The sequence below is a fragment of the Ranitomeya variabilis genome, chromosome 6 (genome assembly GCF_051348905.1).
Source record: "Ranitomeya variabilis isolate aRanVar5 chromosome 6, aRanVar5.hap1, whole genome shotgun sequence".
Classification (NCBI taxonomy): Eukaryota; Metazoa; Chordata; class Amphibia; order Anura; family Dendrobatidae; genus Ranitomeya; species Ranitomeya variabilis.
Window position 1 is genome coordinate 273,372,315 of NC_135237.1, and position 23,455 is coordinate 273,395,769.

Here is a 23,455-nt window from a genome sequence, read left to right on the forward strand (position 1 = left end):
GTGCGGTATATTAGAGCACTACGGAGCCCTGTGCGGTATATTAGAGCACTACAGAGCCCTGTGCGGTATATTAGAGCACTACAGAGCCCTGTGCGGTATATTAGAGCACTAAAGACGCCTGTGCGGTATATTAGAGCACTACGGAGCCCTGTGCGGTATATTAGAGCACTACAGAGCCCTGTGCGGTATATTAGAGCACTACAGAGCCCTGTGCGGTATATTAGAGCACTACGGAGCCCTGTGCGGTATATTAGAGCACTACGGAGCCCTGTGCGGTATATTAGAGCACTACGGAGCCCTGTGCGGTATATTAGAGCACTACGGAGCCCTGTGCGGTATATTAGAGCACTACGGAGCCCTGTGCGGTATATTAGAGCACTACAGAGCCCTGTGCGGTATATTAGAGCACTACAGAGTCCTGTGCGGTATATTAGAGCACTACAGAGCCCTGTGCGGTATATTAGAGCACTACAGAGCCCTGTGCGGTATATTAGAGCACTACAGAGCCCTGTGCGGTATATTAGAGCACTACAGAGCCCTGTGCGGTATATTAGAGCACTACGGAGCCCTGTGCGGTATATTAGAGCACTACGGAGCCCTGTGCGGTATATTAGAGCACTACGGAGCCCTGTGCGGTATATTAGAGCACTACGGAGCCCTGTGCGGTATATTAGAGCACTACGGAGCCCTGTGCGGTATATTAGAGCACTACGGAGCCCTGTGCGGTATATTAGAGCACTACAGAGCCCTGTGCGGTATATTAGAGCACTACAGAGCCCTGTGCGGTATATTAGAGCACTACAGAGCCCTGTGCGGTATATTAGAGCACTACAGAGCCCTGTGCGGTATATTAGAGCACTACAGAGCCCTGTGCGGTATATTAGAGCACTACAGAGCCATGTGCGCTATATTAGAGCACTACAGAGCCCTGTGCGGTATATTAGAGCACTACGGAGCCCTGTGCGGTATATTAGAGCACTACGGAGCCCTGTGCGGTATATTAGAGCACTACAGAGCCCTGTGCGGTATATTAGAGCACTACGGAGCCCTGTGCGGTATATTAGAGCACTACGGAGCCCTGTGCGGTATATTAGAGCACTACAGAGCCCTGTGCGGTATATTAGAGCACTACAGAGCCCTGTGCGGTATATTAGAGCACTACGGAGCCCTGTGCGGTATATTAGAGCACTACAGAGCCATGTGCGCTATATTAGAGCACTACAGAGCCCTGTGCGGTATATTAGAGCACTACGGAGCCCTGTGCGGTATACTAGAGCACTACGGAGCCCTGTGCCGTATATTAGAGCACTACAGAGCCCTGTGCGGTATATTAGAGCACTACGGAGCCCTGTGCGGTATATTAGAGCACTACGGAGCCCTGTGCGGTATATTAGAGCACTACGGAGCCCTGTGCGGTATATTAGAGCACTACAGAGCCCTGTGCGGTATATTAGAGCACTACAGAGCCCTGTGCGGTATATTAGAGCACTACGGAGCCCTGTGCGGTATATTAGAGCACTACGGAGCTCTGTGCGGTATATTAGAGCACTACGGAGCCCTGTGCGGTATATTAGAGCACTACGGAGCCCTGTGCGGTATATTAGAGCACTACAGAGCCCTGTGCGGTATATTAGAGCACTACGGAGCCCTGTGCGGTATATTAGAGCACTACAGAGCCCTGTGCGGTATATTAGAGCACTACGGAGCCCTGTGCGGTATATTAGAGCACTACAGAGCTCTGTGCGGTATATTCGAGCACTACAGAGCCCTGTGCGGTATATTAGAGCACTACAGAGCCCTGTGCGGTATATTCGAGCACTACAGAGCCCTGTGCGGTATATTAGAGCACTACAGAGCCCTGTGCGGTATATTAGAGCACTACGGAGCCCTGTGCGGTATATTAGAGCACTACGGAGCCCTGTGCGGTATATTAGAGCACTACGGAGCCCTGTGCGGTATATTAGAGCACTACGGAGCCCTGTGCGGTATATTAGAGCACTACGGAGCCCTGTGCGGTATATTAGAGCACTACAGAGCCCTGTGCGGTATATTAGAGCACTACAGAGCCCTGTGCGGTATATTAGAGCACTACAGAGTCCTGTGCGGTATATTAGAGCACTACAGAGCCCTGTGCGGTATATTAGAGCACTACAGAGCCCTGTGCGGTATATTAGAGCACTACAGAGCCCTGTGCGGTATATTAGAGCACTACAGAGCCCTGTGCGGTATATTAGAGCACTACGGAGCCCTGTGCGGTATATTAGAGCACTACGGAGCCCTGTGCGGTATATTAGAGCACTACGGAGCCCTGTGCGGTATATTAGAGCACTACGGAGCCCTGTGCGGTATATTAGAGCACTACGGAGCCCTGTGCGGTATATTAGAGCACTACGGAGCCCTGTGCGGTATATTAGAGCACTACAGAGCCCTGTGCGGTATATTAGAGCACTACAGAGCCCTGTGCGGTATATTAGAGCACTACAGAGCCCTGTGCGGTATATTAGAGCACTACAGAGCCCTGTGCGGTATATTAGAGCACTACAGAGCCCTGTGCGGTATATTAGAGCACTACAGAGCCATGTGCGCTATATTAGAGCACTACAGAGCCCTGTGCGGTATATTAGAGCACTACGGAGCCCTGTGCGGTATATTAGAGCACTACGGAGCCCTGTGCGGTATATTAGAGCACTACAGAGCCCTGTGCGGTATATTAGAGCACTACGGAGCCCTGTGCGGTATATTAGAGCACTACGGAGCCCTGTGCGGTATATTAGAGCACTACAGAGCCCTGTGCGGTATATTAGAGCACTACGGAGCCCTGTGCGGTATATTAGAGCACTACGGAGCCCTGTGCGGTATATTAGAGCACTACAGAGCCCTGTGCGGTATATTAGAGCACTACGGAGCCCTGTGCGGTATATTAGAGCACTACGGAGCTCTGTGCGGTATATTCGAGCACTACAGAGCCCTGTGCGGTATATTAGAGCACTACAGAGCCCTGTGCGGTATATTCGAGCACTACAGAGCCCTGTGCGGTATATTAGAGCACTACAGAGCCCTGTGCGGTATATTAGAGCACTACGGAGCCCTGTGCGGTATATTAGAGCACTACGGAGCCCTGTGCGGTATATTAGAGCACTACGGAGCCCTGTGCGGTATATTAGAGCACTACGGAGCCCTGTGCGGTATATTAGAGCACTACGGAGCCCTGTGCGGTATATTAGAGCACTACAGAGCCCTGTGCGGTATATTAGAGCACTACAGAGCCCTGTGCGGTATATTAGAGCACTACGGAGCCCTGTGCGGTATATTAGAGCACTACGGAGCTCTGTGCGGTATATTAGAGCACTACGGAGCCCTGTGCGGTATATTAGAGCACTACGGAGCCCTGTGCGGTATATTAGAGCACTACAGAGCCCTGTGCGGTATATTAGAGCACTACAGAGCCCTGTGCGGTATATTAGAGCACTACGGAGCCCTGTGCGGTATATTAGAGCACTACGGAGCCCTGTGCGGTATATTAGAGCACTACGGAGCCCTGTGCGGTATATTAGAGCACTACAGAGCCCTGTGCGGTATATTAGAGTACTACGGAGCCCTGTGCGGTATATTAGAGCACTACGGAGCCCTGTGCGGTATATTAGAGCACTACAGAGCCCTGTGCGGTATATTAGAGCACTACGGAGCTAGCTGTCTGAAGTTAGCGCAGGGAATCAGAGGCCACGGGGACTAGCTGTGGGGGGACAGTCTACTCTGTCCGATATCAGTGTGGGCGGGCACTGCAGCTCCCCTGTCCCCTCACACCTTTTGCTACAGTTCCGTGCGATCCCGGGGACGAGAGCCCGCCCTCTGAGCACAACACACAGGGAGGAGCCATGGACGAAGCAGCTGGCGGAGTATCTGGGCGCCCACCGTCCGGAAGCATGGAGGAATGTGTGGAGGAGTTCCTGAGATCCGTGCGGAACGGGAAGGTGAGAGGAGCTGCACGTGCACCAGTAGTGTGCGGCTGCGGACCATGCACCGAGACCGTACATACACGTGTCCTCTACTCCATGGACACTGATGGTGTACTACAGGGTGCACTTACAGTGCTGTGCCAGGAGGGCATCTCCTGCGGAACTCTGCACCGCCCCCTTTACTAGGGGAGCCCCGCGTGCTGGAGAAGCCTGCCGGGGAAGTCCGCCCCCTGTGCCCGGGGAGCCCCTGTGCCACCCGCCCTGTTTCCGGGAAAGCCCCGAGTACGACCACCCCCTTGCGCTGGGGAATCCTGCTGAGGGGGCACCCTGTATGCTGGTGGAGCCCGTTGCCCCGGTTCCCCTGCACTGGGGGAGGCCGCTTACTTGGGCTCCCTCTGTGCCCACTGTGAGCTGAGTGTGACTCCTATGCACAGCCAATCTGCTGGTTTGCCCCATACACTGCGGCGGCCACCACCATGCTGACTTTATGGCCAGCACTCGCAGTCTCCTCCTCCTCCGTCGGCTTCTGACCGGTGATTATGGTATTTGGCTCTGTACAGCTGCCTCATTATTACCGGTACTCGGTTACACTTTAGGAATTGGCCGTTTGCGGTCACAGACGTCTTTTAAAATCAGAAGGAAAAGAACATCATAACCTAATAGTGCACATCTTGTATCTTTATAGATATGTAAATAGATCTTTATTGATGCATACTAAGTTAGACCCTACAAAAAATCCACTAATTAACCCCTAAACATCTGTGCGTGTAGAGGCAGTGCTTGCAGCTGGTCACAGTGAACGTTTGGCTGTGATACAGTTGTGGCGGATACATGTTGCCCACAGTATGGGCCGCACGCATCACCTCTCTGCTTACTTTTAAAACCTGTTAACCCCAAGGATACCAGACAATTACCTATGGCATCACCGTTTTATGTAACCCCTTAATGACCACCAGTATGCCTTTTTACTGACCTGCGTTATAAGAGACTAGCATCACCTGATGGGTGACAATCCGGGAGCTGTCGGTTGCACACTATAGCTGACAACTTGCTGCATCAGCCATGATCAGTGTTGGCACCGACCATGGCAGTTTAACCCCTTCACCCCCGGAGCTTTTTCCGTTTTTCCGTTTTCGTTTTTCGCTCCCCTCCTTCCCAGAGCCATAACTTTTTTATTTTTCTGTCAATTTGGCTATGTGAGGGCTCATTTTTTGCGGGACGAGTTGTACTTTTGAACGACATCATTGGTTTTACCATGTCGTGTACTAGAAAACGGGAAAAAAATTCCAAGTGCAGTGAAATTGCAAAAAAAGTGCAATCCCACACTTGTTTTTTGCTTGCCTATTTTGCTAGGTTCACTAAATGCTAAAACTGACCTGCCATTATGATTCTCCAGGTCAGTACGAGTTCATAGACACCAAACATGACTAGGTTCTTTTTTACCTAAGTGGTGAAAAAAAATTCCAAACTTTGCAAAAAAATAAATAAATAAAATTGCGCCATTTTCCGATACCCGTAGCGTCTCCATTTTTCGTGATCTGGGGTCGGGTGAGGGCTTATTTTTTGCGTGCCGAGCTGGCATTTTTAATGATAGCATTTCGGTGCAGATACGTTCTTTTGATCGCCCGTTATTGCATTTTAATGCAATGTCGTGGCGACCAAAAAAACGTAAATCTGGCGTTTCGATTTTTTTTTTCATTACGCCGTTTAGCGATCAGGTTAATGCTTTTTTTTTATTGATAGATCGGGCGATTCTGAACACGGCGATACCAAATATGTGTAGGTTGGGCTTTTTTTTTATTGATTTATTTTGATTGGGGCGAAAGGGGGGTGATTTAAACTTTTATATTTTTTTTATTTTTTTCACTTTTTTTTTTACTTTTTTTTTTAACTTTTACCATGCTTCTATAGCCTCCATGGGAGGCTAGAAGCAGGCACAGCCGGATCGGCTCTGCTACATAACAGCGATCATCAGATCGCTGTTATGTAGCTAAAATGCAGGTGTGCTGTGAGCGCCGACCACAGGGGGGCGCTCACAGCCACCGGCGATCAGTAACCATAGAGGTCTCCAGGACCTCTATGGTTACAATGCACAAGCATCGCCGACCCCCGATCATGTGACGGGGGTCGGCGATGCGCTCATATCCGGCCGCACGGCCGGATGCGGTAGTTAAATGCCGCTGTCTGAGTTTGACAGCGGCATTTAACTAGTTAATAGCGGCGGGTGATCGCGATTTCACCCGCCGCTATTGCGCGCACATGTCAGCTGTAAAAAACAGCTGACATGTCGCGACTTTGATGTGCGCTCACCGCCGGAGCGCACATCAAAGCGGGGGTCCCGACATGTGACGTACTATTACGTCACATGTCGGGAAGGGGTTAACCCCTTAGATAATGCTGTCAATAGTGACTACAGAATCTAAATGGTTAACAGAGTGCGGACACTCTTTTTTCAACCCCATTGGCACCCTGAGATTTTGACTGTGTGATCCTGATGTTTTTCTCACAATTTATTCCAAAGAATGTTTTCCAAGTAAGTGTATATAAGCCACAAACAGAAAATAGTATATTAAGATTCAGAACCCAACGTTTCGACCCTCCTGGGTCTTAGTCATTGGGGTTACTTGGTTTTGGTGCAAAGAAAGGAGAATGGAACATGTGGAGAAGGACCCTTGGTAAACAGGTACCAGAAACTGTTGATGGCTTGGCAGGTGAGGCTGTACAGCGGCGCTAAAAACAGCAGCCCAGAAAAGGCGCATCTATTAGATGCACCAATTCTGGCGCTTTGCCTGGCTCTTCCCACTTGCCCTGTAGCGGTGGCAGGTGGGGTTCATATTTGTGGGGTTGATGTCACCTTTGTATTGGTAGGTGATGTCAAGCCCACAGCTTAGTAATGGAGAGGTGTTTATAAGACACCTTTCTATTTTCATATAACTATAGGATTAGCAATGAAGACATAGCCAGAATAAAGTCCTTTTAATTGAAAAAATGACAGACTCCTTTATTAATCTCAAGTAAACCATACTTACTGCATAGCCTAATTCCACCGAAGCCCTCGGTGTCCTGTAATAAAAGTAAAATTAAAAAAAATAACAATATGCCATACCTTTCCATCGTTGTGTACCACACCGTAATTCATGTCTGGGGGCAGTTTTTTTTTATTTTACTTTTATTACAGGAGATCGAGGGCTTCGCTGGAATTAGGCTATGCAGAAAGTATGGTTTAATTGAGATTAATAAAGGAGTCTGTGTCATTTTTTCAATTAACCTCAATTAATGTGATTTGCACATTAATGACCGGGCCAATTTTTACAATTCTGACCACTGTCCCTTTATGAGGTTATAACTCTGGAACGCTTCAACGGATCTTAGCAATTCTGACATTGTTTTCTCGTGACATATTGTACTTCATGATAGTGATAAAATTTATTCGATATAACTTGCGTTTATTTGTGAAAAAAATGGAAATTTGGCGAAAACTTCACAATTTTCCAACTTTGAATTTTTATGCCCTTAAATCGCATAGATATGTCACGCAAAATACTTAATCAGTAACATTTCCCACATGTCTACTTTACATCAGCACAATTTTGGAACCAACATTTTTTTTTTGTTAGGGAGTTATAAGGGTTAAAAGTTGACCAGCAATTTCTCATTTTTACAACACCATTTTTTTTTTAGGGACAACATCTCATTTTGAGGGGTCTATATGATAGAAAATACCCAAGTGTGACACCATTCTAAAAACTGCACTCTTCAAGGTGCTCAAAACCACATTCAAGAAGTTTATTAACCATTCAGGTGTTTCACAGGAATTTTTGGAATGTTTAAATAAAAATGAACATTTAACTTTTTTTCATACAAAATTTATTTCATCTCCAATTTTTTATTTTCCCATGGGTAGTGCTTCACAGAAGTTTATAATGCAGAGCTGTAAAAATAAAAAATCATATTTTTTCACAAAAATTATCTTTTCGCCCCCAATTTTTTATTTTCCCAAGGGTAAGAGAGGAAATTGGACCCCAAAAATTGTTGTGCCATTTGTCCTGAGTACGCTGATATGTGATATGTGGGTGTAAAGCACTGTTTGGGCGCATGGCAGAGCTCGGAAGGGAAGGAGCGCCATTTGACTTTTCAATGCAAAATTGACTGGAATTGAGATGGGACACCATGTCGCGTTTGGAGAGCCGCTGATGTGCCTAAACATTAAAACCCCCCACAAGTGACACCATTTTGGAAAGTAGACCCCCTAAGGAACTTAGCTAGATGTGTTTTGAGAGCTTTGAACCCCCAAGTGTTTCACTACAGTTTATAACGCAGAGCCGTGAAAATAAAAAATCCTTTTATTTTTCACAAAAATTATTTATTAGCCCCCAGTTTTGTATTTTCCCAAGGGTAACAGGAGAAATTGGACCCCAAAAGTTGTTGTCCAATTTGTCCTGAGTACGCTGATACCCCGTATGTGTGGGGAACCACTGTTTGGGCGCATGACAGAGCTCGGAAGGGAAGGAGCGCCATTTGGAATGTAGACTTAGATGGATTGGTCTGCAGGCGTCACGTTGCATTTGCAGAGCCCCTGATGTACCCAAACAGTAGAAACCCCCAAGAAGTGACCCCATATTGGAAACTAGACCTCCCAAGGAACTTATCTAGATATGTTGTGAGAACTTTGAACCCCCAAGTGTTTAACTACAGTTTACAACGCAGAGCCGTGAAAATAAAAAATCATTTTTCCCACAAAAAGGATTTTTAGCCCCCCAAATTTTTATTTTCCCAAGGATAACAAGAGAACTTAGACCCCAAAAGTTGTTGTTCAATTTGTCCCGAGTACGCTGATACCCCATATGTTGGGTTCCCTGTTTGGGCGTACGGGAGAGCTCGGAAGGGAAGGAGCACTGTTTTACTTTTTCAACGCAGAATTGGCTGGAATTGAGATCGGACGCCATGTCGCGTTTGGAGAGCCCCTGATGTGCCTGAACAGTGGAAACTCCCCAATTCTACCTGAAACCCTAATCCAAACACACCCCTAACCCTAATCCCAATGGTAACCCTAACCACACCCCTAACCCTGACACACCCCTAACCCTAATCCCAACCATAAATGTAATCCAAACCCTAACCCTAACTTTAGCCTTAACCCTAGCCCTAATCCTAATGGGAAAATGGAAATAAATACATTTTTTTAATTTTATTATTTTTCCCTAACTAAGGAGGTGATGAAGGGGGGTTTGATTTACTTTTATAGCGTTTTTTTATATCGGATTTTTGTGACAGCCGTCACACACTAAAAGACGCTTTTTGCGTCTCCACATTTTGAGACCTATAATTTTTCCATATTTTGGTCCACAGAGTCATGTGAGGTCTTGTTTTTTGCGGGACGAGTTGACGTTTTTATTATTAACATTTTTGGGCACATGACATTTTTTTATCACTTTTTATTCTGATTTTTGTGAGGCAGAATGACCAAAAACCAGCTATTCATGAATTTTTATTTTGGGGGAGGCGTTTATCAATTTTACCAAACGTCGAATGGTATAAAGCAGTTTTATTCGTCTGGTCAGTACGATTACAGCGATATCTCATTTATATCATTTTTTTAATGTTTTGGCGCTTTTATACGATAAAAGCTATTTTATAGAAAAAATAATTATTTTGGCATCGCTTTATTCTGAGGACTATAACTTTTTTATTTTTTTGCTTATGATGCTGTATGGCGGCTTGTTTTTGCGGGACAAATGACGTTTTCAGCGGTACCATGGTTATTTATAGCCATCTTTTTGATTGCGTGTTATTCCACTTTTTGTTGAGCGGTATGATAATAAAGCGTTGTTTTTTGGCTCGTTTGTTTTTTTTTCTCTTACGGTGTTCACTGAAGGGGTTAACTAGTGGGACAGTTTTATAGGTTGGGTCGTTACGGACGCGGCGATACTAAATGTGTACTTCTATTGTTTTTTTTTTATTTAGATAAAGAAATGTATTTATGGGAATAATATTTTTTAAATTTATTTAGGAATTTTTTATTTTTTTTTACACATGTGGAATTTTTTTTCTTACTTTGTCCCGGGGGGGACATCACAGATCGCTGATCTGACAGTTAGCACAGCACTGTCAGATCAGCGATCTGACTGACAGCGCTGCAGGCTTACCAGCGCCTGCACTGGACCCGGAAGTAGTCCCTGCAGGACCCGGATGCAGTCCCTGCAGGACCCGGATGCAGCCCCATGGCCATTTTGGATCCGGGGCCTGCAGGGATAGGAGGTAAGAGACGCTCGGAGCAACGCGATCACATCGCGTTGCTCCGGGGGTCTCAGGGAAGCACGCAGGGAGCCCCCTCCCTGCGCGATGCTTCCCTATACCGCCGGCACACTGCGATCATGTTTGATCGCAGTGTGCCGGGGGTTAATGTGCCGGGGGCGGTCCGTGACCGCTCCTGGCACATAGTGCTGGATGTCAGCTGCGATAGTCAGATCGCATACGACGTACTATCCCGTCACTGGGAATTAAGTCCCAGGTCACCTCGACGGGATAGTGCGTCATATGGAAATAAGGGGTATAAGACACCTCTCTATTACTAAGCCGTGGGCTTGATGTCACCTGACAATACAAAGGTGACATCAACCCCACAAATGTGAACCTCACTTGCCACCGCTACAGGGCAAGTGAGAAGAGCCAGGCAAAGCGCCAGAATTGCCTTGCACTCCTGTGGACATTATACGCCCGTGACTGCCATGCACTAATATGGACTTCATACGTTTCCGTGCACAACCTGGGGAGAACACACAACGTTAGTTATATCGCACAATGACTTCATTAAATTCAGTGGAGTCTAATGTTTTCTGTGCCCAATGAATCTCATTAGGCACCAATTATTATTGTTGGCTCCATATTCTGTCTAAGCTCTGGCCAAAAGTGGTGGGCTGATGGCGACTCGATAATGAAACAAAATTGTGCAGAATTTTTGCAATTTGCTAGAGCTTTATCTTTTTATAGCTTAGAAAAAAAACACTTTTTGGGGAGTTGTGTGCATTTGTCTTTTGCAGAGCTAACTGTAGTTTTTTTTTTGTTTTTTTTTGCTATGGTGACACAGACCAATGTTTTTCTGTTAAACATTTTGTTTAACATTTTTAAAAGTAGTTAATCCTAACACAAATATACATATTTTAATGTGACTGTAACGTCTGAATAAGTCCAACTCGTCTCTTCATTACTGCATCATAAAAGGGAAACCCAGAGAACAATGGAGGAATTAGTTGAGTTTTTGTTGTTTTTCAGTACATATTGGCATGTGTATTCCCGCTAAACACTAGCGTTTTGCAAGCGTAATTAGCTTGCAGAATGCTAGCGTTTTCCAAGCGATCTGTAGCATCGCTTGGAAAACTGATTGACAGGTTGGTCACACTTGTCAAACATAGTGTTTGACAAGTGTGACCAACTTCTTACTATTGATGCTGCCTATGCAGCATCAATAGTAAAAAGATCTAATGTTAAAAATAATAAAAGAAGTAAATAAATCATGATATTCTCACCTTCCGGAAGCCTTTCCCACTCCTCGCGATGCTCCGGTCCCAGTAATGCTTTGCCGTATGACCCCAGATGACGTAGCGGCAATTCTGCAATGTGTTCACTTAGCCTTATGAACATGCTGCATTTTTTTTCCGGAATGCGATTTTGCTGCGGAAAAAAAACGCAGCATGTGCACAAAAAATGCGGAATGCATTCTAAAAATAGGATGCTTAATGTATGCGGGTTTTTTTTATAGCGAAAAAAAGCAAAAATTCCTAAACGTGTGCATACAGCCTTTCTGTCTAAAGGTACCTTCACACATAACGATTTCGTTAACGATATCGTTGCAACGTCACGCTTTTTTGTGACGTAGCAACGATCCCGCTAACGATCTCGTTATGTGTGACAGTGACCAACATCAGGCCCCTGCTGGGAGATCGTTGGTCGTTGGGAATGATCAGGACCTTTTTTTGGTCGCTGATCACCCGCTGTCATCGCTGGATCGGCGTGTGTGACGCCGATCCAGTGATGTGTTCACTTGTAACCAGGGTAAACATCGGGTTACTAAGCGCAGGGCCGCACTTAGTAACCCGATATTTACCCTGGTTACCATTGTAAAAGTTAAAAAAAAACAAAAAAACAACACACTACATACTCACATTCCGCTGTCTGTCACGTCCCCCGCCGTCAGCTTCCCGCACTGACTGTCAGCTTCCCGCACTGACTGTCAGTGCCGGCCGTAAAGAAGAGCACAGCGGTGACGTCACCGCTGTGCTCTGCTTTACGGCCGGCGCTGACAGTCAGTGCGGGAAGCTGACGGCGGGGGACGTGACAGACATCGGAATGTGAGTATGTAGTGTTTTTTTTGTTTTTTTTTTACTTTTACAATGGTAACCAGGGTGAATATCGGGTTACTAAGCGCGGCCTTGCACTTAGTAACCCGATGTTTACCCTGGTTACCTGGGTGCTGCAGGGGGACTTCGGCATCGTTGAAGACAGTTTCAACGATGCCGTAGTCGTTCCCCTGATCGTTGGTCGCTGGAGAGAGCGGTCTGTGTGACAGCTCCCCAGCGACCACACAACGACTTACCAACGATCACGGCCAGGTCGTATCGCTGGTCGTGATCGTTGGTAAGTCGTTTAGTGTAACGGTACCTTAAGCCTGTCTTCACCTTACTGACAGCTCTAATTTGCAAATCTGACAGTTCACTTTATATGGTAGCAATTTAATATTTTTAGATTGTTTTTTATGACACATTATACTTCATGATAGTGATGAATTTAGGTCAATAAAATTTGCGTTTATGAAAATATCAGAAAATTTTGTAAAACTTTCAATTTTCTAACTTAATTTTTAGGCATCTTTAACAAAGGCATACCACACGAGAATTCATAAATAACGTTTCCCGTATGTCTGTTTTACATCAGCATAATTTTTGAAACACTAAAATCTTAAAAAAAAATATATTGTTCAATTTTTTTTTTTTTTTTTTACAGACTTATTCAATTATGAAGTGACTTAAAGGTTCCTATATGTCAGAACCTCCCCCCCAAAGTGATGCTATTTTAAAAACTGTAGCCCTTGAAGTAATGAAAACCTCAGAAATTACTGCAAGGTGGGAAAAAAATCAGTCAAAATTACAATATTTCAAAAGAAATTTTGTTTTGGCTTCAGCTTTCATTTGCCCAAGCTTTAATGAGAGAAAATGATGTTAAGCATTTTCTAGTTGTTGGCTAAATAGTTAAAATCTGCTTTGTCCTAAAATATGAGAAAATAACTTTTTGTCCGATATGTGGTGTCTACATACACATTCTTTGTCCTGATGTCCTATCCAGTTTCCCTCAAACTATCAGGGACAAGTTGTTTATTCCGAGGTTATCTTGACACGGGATGTCAGCCCAAATTCCTTGTTTATTTCATCTTTTGTACAGAGTCATTTTGACATATAGGGAATTAGGCCAGATTCCTTACACGTAATCCATCTTATGTCCAAAGATGGGTTTGACAAGCAATTGTATAACTTTCTGCCAAGACATTGTATAATATCTCTATTTCCTTCTATATAACCCCTAAAAAAGATGAGCATATCTAAGGATGAACAAGCTACTTCCAACAGGTGGCGCTATAGAGTTCATGTCCTCTTTTTCTCTGAAGAGGTGATTTAGATACAAGATTATTCAGTCAAGCAAATCTTGTGTGTCTTGCTGTTTAATTCTTCATAGCGTGGGTACCCAAGACCCAGCCTGAGTAAGACCTAGAAATCCCCATCCCCTTCAACAACTTGGAGGCACTTCAGCGGGATATAATATTCCCATTCGACTTTTATTTCAGACTGAACAAACTGACTGCCTCCCTCCTGAACAGAAAAACCAGATCCCGGGTAAGTGAGTAGAGTTATTAGGGCTCATACTCACCTGCGAGAAACTCGGATGAGTCTCGCATGTTAATACCCGGCGCTGCTGCCGGCACTCAGATCGGAGCGTGCGGCCGCATAGGAATACATGCAGCCTCACGCTCCGCTCTTGAGTGCGGGCAGCAGCGCCGGGTATTAACATGCGAGACTCATCCGAGTTTCTCGCAGGTGAGTATGACCCTTACTCACAAATTTTTCTCTCCGGAAGAGGAGGCTTTCTAGGTCTGTCTTAGAAATCCCCAAATGGGAAAACCCTCAGGTAGAAAATATCTGTTGTTTGTCTAAGTGCTGTTAAAAATTTTTTCGTTTTATTATAAAGTGTGATTTTTTTCCATTTATTTTGTCTGTATCTATAACAATTGGCCAGTCTGTTTATAATAGTGACAATGTTGTCAATGTTTGTTTGTAAATACTGTAATTGAATTGTCTTGATTCTGCTCTGTGTTCTTTCTTTCTTTTTCTACTATCACCTTGCTTCTGTTAGGTAAATACATGATTCCAGTTTATTGGTGCCTTGTCAGCTGCTAATTGATAAGTGGTGCTGTGCTGAACTGTTCTAATAATATTGCGGTACTGAATCTGTGCTGAATCTGTTTTGTGGTGTAGTGAACAGCGCTGGTGATGTGTGGACACTAGATGACTTATGCTCAGTGAATAAATAACCTTTAGGGTATGTTCACACGTTGCAGAATTGCCGCGGAAATTTCCGCGGCAATTCTGCGCCTCCTGCCGCGGGTATATCGCATGCAGAATTAGGCATGCATATACCCGCAGAAAACTAGCGTTTTGCAAGCACAATTAGCTTGCAGAATGCTAGAGTTTTCCAAGCGATCTGTAGCATCGCTTGGAAAACTGATTGACAGGTTGGTCACACTTGTCAAACATAGTGTTTGACAAGTGTGACCAACTTTTTACTATAGATGCTGCCTATGCAGCATCTATAGTAAAAGATAGAATGTTTAAAAATAATAAAAAAATAAAAAAAATGGTTATACTCACCTGCAGACCTCAGCGGCGTCCGTTCCTATAGCTGTTGTGCGGTGAAGGGCCTGCGATGATGTCACGGTTTGTGATTGGTCGCGTGACCGGTCACATGCGGTCTCGCGACCAATCACAAGACCGTGACGTCATCGCAGGTCCTTCACCGCCCAGCAGCTATAGGAACCGAAGCGGCAGCGTGCAGCGGAGAGGCCGGAAGACTGCGGGGGACATCGAAGGTGAGTATATCGCTATTTTTTATTTTAATTCTTTTATTTTTTACCAATTATATGGTGCCCAGTCCGTGGAGGAGAGTCTCCTCTCCTCCACCCTGGGTACCAACCGCACATGATCTGCTTACTTCACGCATGGTGTGCACAGCCCCGTGCGGGAAGTAAGCAGATCAATGCACTCCTATGGGTGCAGAATCGCCGCGATTCCGCAGTTTTAATGAACATGCTGCTTTTTTTTCTGGAATGCGATTCCGCTCAGGAAAAAAATGCAGCATGTGCACAAAAAATGCGGAATGCATTCTATTACATAGGATGCTTAATGGTAGCTTTTTTTTCGCGGTTTTATAGCGTTTTTATAGCGAAAAACCACGAAAAAAACGCGAAAAATGTGTGCCTTAGAGTATGTGCACATGTGCAGGATTTCTTACAGAATTACAGAAGCTGCCCTGCGCTTAGCAACCCGATGTTTACCATGGTTACCCGGGGACTTAGGCATCGTTGGTCGCTGGAGAGCTGTCTGTGTGACAGCTCTCCAGCGACCAAACAGTGACGCTGCAGCGATCGGCATCGTTGTCGATATCGCTGCAGCGTCGCTTAGTGTGAAGGTACCTTAACCTGAAAGATGAGAAAAAGAGGTTAGATTATACTCACCCAGGGGCGATCCGGTCCAGGGCCTCCGAGCTTCATAGGATGAGGTCCTCTTCTTGTCTTCACTCTGTGGCCGGAAAGGTCAGAGAGGCCCGGCACCTGTGCACTGCAGTACTTTGCTCTGCCCTCAACAGGGCAGACAAAGTACGCCTGCTCCGGAGCCGTAGCGTGAAGACAAGAAGAGGACGTCATCCTATGAAGATGGGAGGCCCCGGGCCGGACCGCCCGCCCAGGTGAGTATAATCTAACCTCTTTTTCCAGGACGTCCCTCCTGACAGCACCCAGGAGGACGTCCTCCTCCTCCTTGCTGGGACAGGAACACACGAGAGTTCAAATATCCGGTACCTCCCACCGATCCTCAGTGTTTTTCCTGTCCCTGCATGGAGGGACACACGTAGAGAAGCAGCACATGCTTACCGAGCTCAGGGGGATCGAGCGGTTTTCCAATCCTTTCCCCTGTCAAGCAGCTCAGGGTCGAAACTCCCCGGAGGGGAGTCCCTCTACCCCAGAGGCCCGGAGTGGACGATACTCCGGGATTGAACCGCTCCTCCCGGTGGGGAGGCTCTCGGTTCAGGACGCAGCAGGATCCGGCCTCCGTTCTGCAGAGCATGCAGTCACGGAGAGATTACAGACAGGGAGGCTTCCGGGTGTAAGGTAGCCGCGTCACTTCCGGTATCGGCAGAGCCGGCGGAACGTCACTTCCGGTGGCGTTCGCTTCAGCGGGGAGGCAGACGCTCCATATGGGAGCACACTGTACAGAGCGGTCGCTACGTTCTTTGCATCCAGCATCTGCAGTGGCCACACCGTCTGCCAGGATCGGCTGCCAGGAGCGACGATGGAAGATAGAATCGACGAGGAGAGGGTAAGACTGCCTGGAGCAGTACAACCTAAGCCCCGTAACCTCCTCATATTTCCCCGCCTATTACTCCCTATCTTACATCTCCTAGGATAAGGGAAACTCAGCTGTTCCCACTGTTACAGCTAAAAGATCGGGAAAAGCTAATATGAAGAGCGCCAGATGTCCTTTATGTCATGCTAAACTCCCAGAAGCCTATAACAAAACCCTCTGTGCCTCATGTACCTCCAAGGTCATGAAAGATGAGCAGACAACCCTGTTTTCCGAGATGAGATCCCTTATAAGGGAAGAAGTACAGGCCTCTATATCCAGCCTGTCGCAGTCTCGGCCCGCCAGTCCCATACCCGGTCGTAAGCGTCCCAGGCGGGAGGAAATACAGGGGGAACCTGATTATTCATCAGAGGAAGATTCCGAGCTCAGGGATTCGCTCGCAGAGGAAGAAGGTGAAATAGTGGAGAATCAGGAATTAGCCAGGAAGTATCTATTTCAGTCTGAAGAAACAGATGGTCTCGTACATGCTGTTAGAAGTACTATGCAGATAGAAGACACATCTAAACCTCAGTCCAGACAGGACTTGATGTTCGGGGGTCTAGTGGCACGAAATTTGACTGTATTTCCTATAAGTGAGCATATCAAGGCCATGATCCTAGAGGAGTGGAAGGAGGCCGAACGCCGTTTGGTACTATCCCGCGACTTTAAAAATCGATTACCATTTGACTCTGAGGAAGCCAAGCTATGGGACGAGGTCCCTAAAATCGACGTCCCGGTTGCGAAGGTCACCAAGAAGACTGCTATACCCTTCGAGGACTCCTCTAGCCTTCGTGACCCAATGGACAGGAAGGCCGATATATTACTTAAGAGGGCTTGGGAATCTTCCGCAGCCCTGATCAAAACAAACATTGCAGCCACTTCGGTGGCAAGGTCAATGTACATATGGATGGGGCAGCTGGAAGAGCAGCTATCCAATAAGACACCTAGAGCAGATATACTAAATTCCCTTCCTTTAATGAAATCGGCAACGGCCTTCTTGTCAGATATGACAGCGGAATCAGTTAGATTTGCAGCTCGTAATAGTTCCTTATCTAATGCAGCTAGGCGAGCTGTGTGGTTGAGGTCATGGTCTGGCGACAACGCCTCTAAATCCAAACTCTGCTCTATTCCATTCTCGGGACAGAGAGTGTTTGGACCTACTTTAGACACTATCCTTGAATCGGCCAGTGATAAAAAGAAAGGATTTCCTGAGGACAAAAATAAGCGTCCTCAGTCCTTTCGGAGAGGCTTCTTCTTTCCCAAGAAACAGTTTGAGCCTAAAGGTCAGGGTCGGGCCAGTAGAGGATCCTTCAGAGGCTCCCGTGGACAGAGCTACAGGAACAGAGGTTCCTTCTTTAACCCTGCATAGAAGAATAAATCACTATGACGCCACAGGCATCGGGGGGAGGCTTCGGAGGTTCGCAGAAAACTGGGCTCAGATCACTCAGAATCAGTGGGTTCTCAGCATTGTCTCCAGGGGATACAACATAGAACTCTACGCTCCTCCCCCAGAAAGGTATATTACACCAACTATCGTCACTGCAGATTCAGCTATTCTAAAAGACTTACAAAACATGCTCAGAACCGAAGTAATCATTCCGGTCCCTCACTCAGAGATAGGAACGGGTCACTACTCCTCCCTATTCACTATCTCACGGCCATCGGGCGACACTCGCACGATCATAAACTTAAAGCCGTTAAATGTCTGGGTAAGATACAAAAGGTTTCGCATGGAGTCTATCCGCTCAGCGATTCAGCTAATAAATCAGAACGCGGTCATGTGTACCATCGATCTAAAGCGGGCTTATTACCAGGTCCCAATACATCCCAATGTCTCAAAACCTGCTAAGGTTCGCAGTAAAACTACCAACCCGGACCTGCCACTTCCAATTTCAAGGCCTTCCCTTCGGGCTGGCCTCTGCTCCGCGCATCTTTACGAAGCTTGTATCAGAAATGGTGGCATTTCTGAGAAGACAAGGAATCATAATAATCCCGTACCTGGACGATTTCCTTTTAGTAGCAGATTCAGTGGAGATCTTGGAAGTTCACAGAAATCAAACGATAGCAACGATGGAACACCTAGGCTGGGTAATAAATCGGCAGAAGTCCAGCCTTCTTCCAGACCAAAGAGTAACCTACCTAGGGGTGCTTTTGGACTCCAATCGCAGAATATCCTGCTTACCGGAGGGCAAAAGAAGAATAATTCAAGATCGAGTCAAGTACCTACTGGAGCATCGAGCTTCTATAAGGATGGCTATGCAGGTCCTCGGCCTTATGACAGCTTGCATCCCATGTGTAAGGTGGGCTCAGGCACACTCAAGACGTCTGCAACGACAAATCCTGTCGGTTTGGGATCGCCGAAAATCTTCACTAGAGGCTACATTGAGGCTGACGGGTCCAACTCGAAGATCTCTCCATTGGTGGACTCGCACAAAAAACCTAGAAGTGGGCGTTCTATGGATCTCCTCACCTTATGTAGTTATCACTACAGACGCCAGTGCATGGGGTTGGGGAGCTCATCTACAGGGCAGAATCTTGCAAGGCAAGTGGCCAGAAAGCATAAGGAACAGATCATCAAATTTCAAAGAGCTGTACGCTGTATGGCAGGCGTTAAAACACAATCGCCCTTTCCTACTAAACCAGCACATAAGAATTTTCTCCGACAATGTAACGACAGTCTCATTCCTGAATCATCAGGGAGGACCAAGATATCAACCTCTGCAAGATTTAGCAGAAGAAATCTTCAGCTGGGCCGAAGACACGATACTCTCCCTAAAACCTATCCACCTAGAAGGTTCTCAGAACATAGTAGCAGACTACTTAAGCAGACAAAAGTTGTGTCCAACAGAGTGGGAACTGGACCAGAACATATTTCGGCAACTATGCTTTCGTTGGGGAACTCCCAGCATCGACCTCTTCGCAAGCAGAAGGAACTCGAAGACTCCAAGATTCTTCTCTCTGAACCCATTGGATTGTCCAGAAGGGGTAGATGCTCTGAGTCAGAAATGGAACCATTCCCTCTCATACGCCTTCCCACCATTGGCGTTAATTCCAGCTGTCCTTCGGAAGATCAAGGAGGATCAGACAACGGTCATCTTAGTAGTTCCGTATTGGCCAAAGAGGAGTTGGTTTCCAGTGCTGGGAACACTAGCAATGGACAACCCAGTCATTCTGCCTGCCAGCGGAAGAGTTATCCACCAAGGTCCAGTCTATCACCCAGATCCAAGCAGACTCTGTCTTTCAGCCTGGATCCTGAGAGGATCATCCTGAAGTCCAAAGGCCTATCAGACCAAGTCATATCTACTATACAAAGCAGCAGGAAACCAGTTACATCAGCCATATACCAGAAGATTTGGAAACGTTTTTGTTCAGAAAGTGGCAGGTCCGATGTTGCATCAGGCTCACCGAACATTCCGGTTATCTTGGACTTTCTGCAGAAAGGGTTCAACTCGGGGCTTCGACCTAGCACATTAAAAGTACAAGTGTCAGCGTTAAGTTCTTATCTAGACTACCCCTTAGCATCACACCCATGGATAATACGCTTTATTCGGGCCACCCAGAGAATGCGTCCCACCATCCGGCACTTGTCCCCAGCCTGGGACCTTAACCTTGTTCTTAGAGCACTATGTAAAGGTATTTACACTCCGGGTGATGATATGCCGATAGCTACTCGCACTCGGAAAATGGCCTTCTTGGTTGCGATCACCACGGCTAAAAGAATTGGAGAAATTCAGGCGTTATGTATCAGAGATCCCTACCTACAAATCAGGGAGGATAGCCTAATACTGAAATTAGACCCAGCTTTTGTACCAAAGGTAGCTTCCACAAAAAATAGGAACCAAGAAATAATTCTCCCTTCCTTTTGTAATAACCCCTCCAACGAGAAAGAAAGGGCTCTGCAATCTCTCGATGTTAGGCAAGGAGTGTTAGATTATTTACAGGCCACAAACTCCTGGCGTATAGATTCTAACCTTTTTATTTTATTTGGGGGGAAAAATAAGGGTAAGAAAGCCTCTAGAGCCTCTATCGCCCGTTGGATTACTGCGGTAATCTCTCACGCCTATCAGTCCGAGGGTTTATCCCCTCCTCCAGGTTTAAAAGCCCATTCTACCCGGGGGGTGTCTGCCTCTTGGGCTGAGCGTGCGGGAGCTACCATAGAGCAGATCTGTAAGGCCGCTTCTTGGGCCAGGACAGACACTTTCTGTAAACATTATAAGCTTGATGTTATGTCTGGTCACCACACGGCTTTTGGGAGGAAAGTCCTCCAAGCGGTAGTCCCACCCTAAGGAGATGATCTGGTACTTCTCCTGGGTGCTGTCAGGAGGGACGTCCTGGAAAATCGGTATTAGTCTTACCGGTAATTATGTTTCCAGGAGTCCATACTGACAGCACCGGTAGTTCCCTCCCATATCTATTATAAATTACATATATATATTCAGAGTTATGTTATATATATTCTGTGTATTGAGTTTCAAATATTAAAATTTTTATTTGCATCATTCCATGAGTTGGTCCTTGTTACAACACTGAGGATCGGTGGGAGGTACCGGATATTTGAACTCTCGTGTGTTCCTGTCCCAGCAAGGAGGAGGAGGACGTCCTCCTGGGTGCTGTCAGTATGGACTCCTGGAAACATAATTACCGGTAAGACTAATACCGATTTTCTCATGTTTCAGGATACATCGGGGGCTTATCTACAGCATTACAGAATGCTGTAAATAAGCCCCTAATGCCGGTTCCCTTTAATTTTGAAATCTGACCACTGTCACTTCATGTGGTTATAACTCTGGAACTCTTCAACAGATCCCGGTGATTCTGAGATTGCATTTTTTTTTTTTTTTTTTAGACATTGTAGACATACAGTTTTCAAACTTTTAATTTTTATGTCCCTAAATCAATGTGTTATGTCACACAAAATAGTTAATAGATAACCTGTCCCACATGTCTAATTTACATCAGCACAATTTTTGAAAAATATTTTTTTTTTGCTAAGAAGTTATAAGGGTTAAAATTTGACCAGCGATTTCTCATTTTTACAACAAAACTTACAAAACAATTTTTTTTTTAGGGACAACATTACATATGAAGTGACTTAGGGGGCCTATATAATAGGAAGTACCCAAAAGTGACACCATTCTAAAAACTGCACCCCACAAGGTGCTCAAAACCACATTCAAGAAGTTGATTAACCCTTCAGGTGCTTCACAACATCTGAAGCAATGTGGAAGGAAAAAATGAATGTTTAACTTTTTTTCACAAAAATTTTACTTAGGACACAATTTTTTTTTAATTTTTCTCAAAGGTATCAGGAGAAAATGAACAACAATATTTTTTGTTCAATTTCTCCTGAGTATGCTGATACCCCATGTGTGGAGGAAAACCACTGTTTGAGCGCATGGCAGAGCTCAGAAGGGAAGGAGCACCGTTTCATGTTTTGAACGCAAAATTGGCTGGAATCGAGAGTGGATGCCATGTCGTGTTTGGAGAGCCCCTGATGTGCCTAAACAGAGGAAACTCCCAACAAGTGACCCCATTTTAGAAACTAGACCCCTCAAGGGACTTATCTAGACTTTTGATGAGCACCCTGAATCCCCAGGTGCTTCATATAAGTTTTCAAAGTAGAGCCGTGAAAATTAAAAATCAAATTTTTTTTTTCCCACAAAAATCATCTTTTAGCACCAAATTTTTTAATCAAGTGTAACAGGAGAAAATGGACCCCAAAATTTGTTGTGCAATTTCTCCTGAGTGTGCCAATACCCCATTTGTGGGTGAAAACTACTTTCTCGGTGATTACGTTGCATCTCCGTTCATACTGCACTCACACACAAATGATACACCATTTGAAAGGTAAACTTGCCCCCTTCAGCAAGAAAATAGCCAAACAAAATACATTTTAAACATTGATTTTCATAAAACCACAGTAAGGAAAAATGACCTACAGGTGGCACCAAACTACCCCAAAGCATACTACCACAAGGCTGAAACAAATCCAAATATTTGCCTTGGGGCTTTCAAGCTTGCTGAACTCTTTGCCCAGCCGATTTCAGGCAGGAACATATAAAATATTTGCTACGTATGTGGAAGTAGAATAAAAGTAAAACTTTACCTGTTTAAGACTTCAGCTTTAAAACTGAAGATATAAATGAATGCAGCCTAAAAGGGACCGGAGAGGTTCTGAACCATCAGATTTTCCGTATTATTGGACAGTCACTGAAAAGTCTATCTTCCTTCTAAGGTTGCAGCTTATTGGTGACCTGGAGTCACCTCTGGTTCCAAGCAAAAAACTGCAGCGTTGACCTAACTCAGACTTTACATTGTTTCCCGATGGGAGAGATTGGTGGAAACAACCTTGCAAAAATTAAAAAAAAAAAATCCAACCGTAGGGGAAAAAAAGGTAAATTAATCTAAAGCTAATACTTTTTTTTTTTTTTTAAGGGATACCGTATATGCTCGAGTATAAGCCGACCCGAGTATAAGCCGACCTCCCTAATTTTGCCACAAAAAAACAGGGAAAACTTAATGACTCGAGTATAAGCCTAGGGTGGAAAATGCAGCAGCTACTGGTAAATTTCAAAAGTAAAATAAGATACCAATAAAAGTAAAATTAATTGAGACATCAGTAGGTTAAGTGTTTTTGAATATCCATATTGAATCAGGAGCCCCATATAATGCTCCATAAAGTTTGATGGGCCCCATTTAGATGCTCCATATTAAAATATGCCCCATATAATCCTGCATAAAGGGTAATAAGGGCCCCATAAGATGCTCCATAGAGAGATTTGCCCTACATAGTGCTGCACAAACGTTATGGCCCCATAAGATGCTCCATACAGACAC

The 23,455-nt window shown here is 45.5% G+C and overlaps 1 protein-coding gene across 7 annotated transcripts in view; it reads left to right on the top strand.

Moving 5' to 3' along the window:
• Positions 1-3,793: 3,793 nt before the first annotated feature.
• Positions 3,794-23,455, top strand: part of LOC143782318 (uncharacterized) — a 356,201-nt gene continuing 336,539 nt past the window's right edge. For 6 of the 7 annotated variants that reach the window (XM_077269669.1, XM_077269670.1, XM_077269667.1 and 3 more), the window contains exon 1: positions 3,798-3,971. In XM_077269669.1, coding sequence (XP_077125784.1) covers positions 3,876-3,971 — 96 coding nt within the window. In that variant the 5' untranslated portion in view covers positions 3,798-3,875. Of the gene's footprint in view, positions 3,972-23,455 lie in introns of all 7 variants that reach the window. The other variant, XM_077269673.1, reaches the window with a different exon arrangement.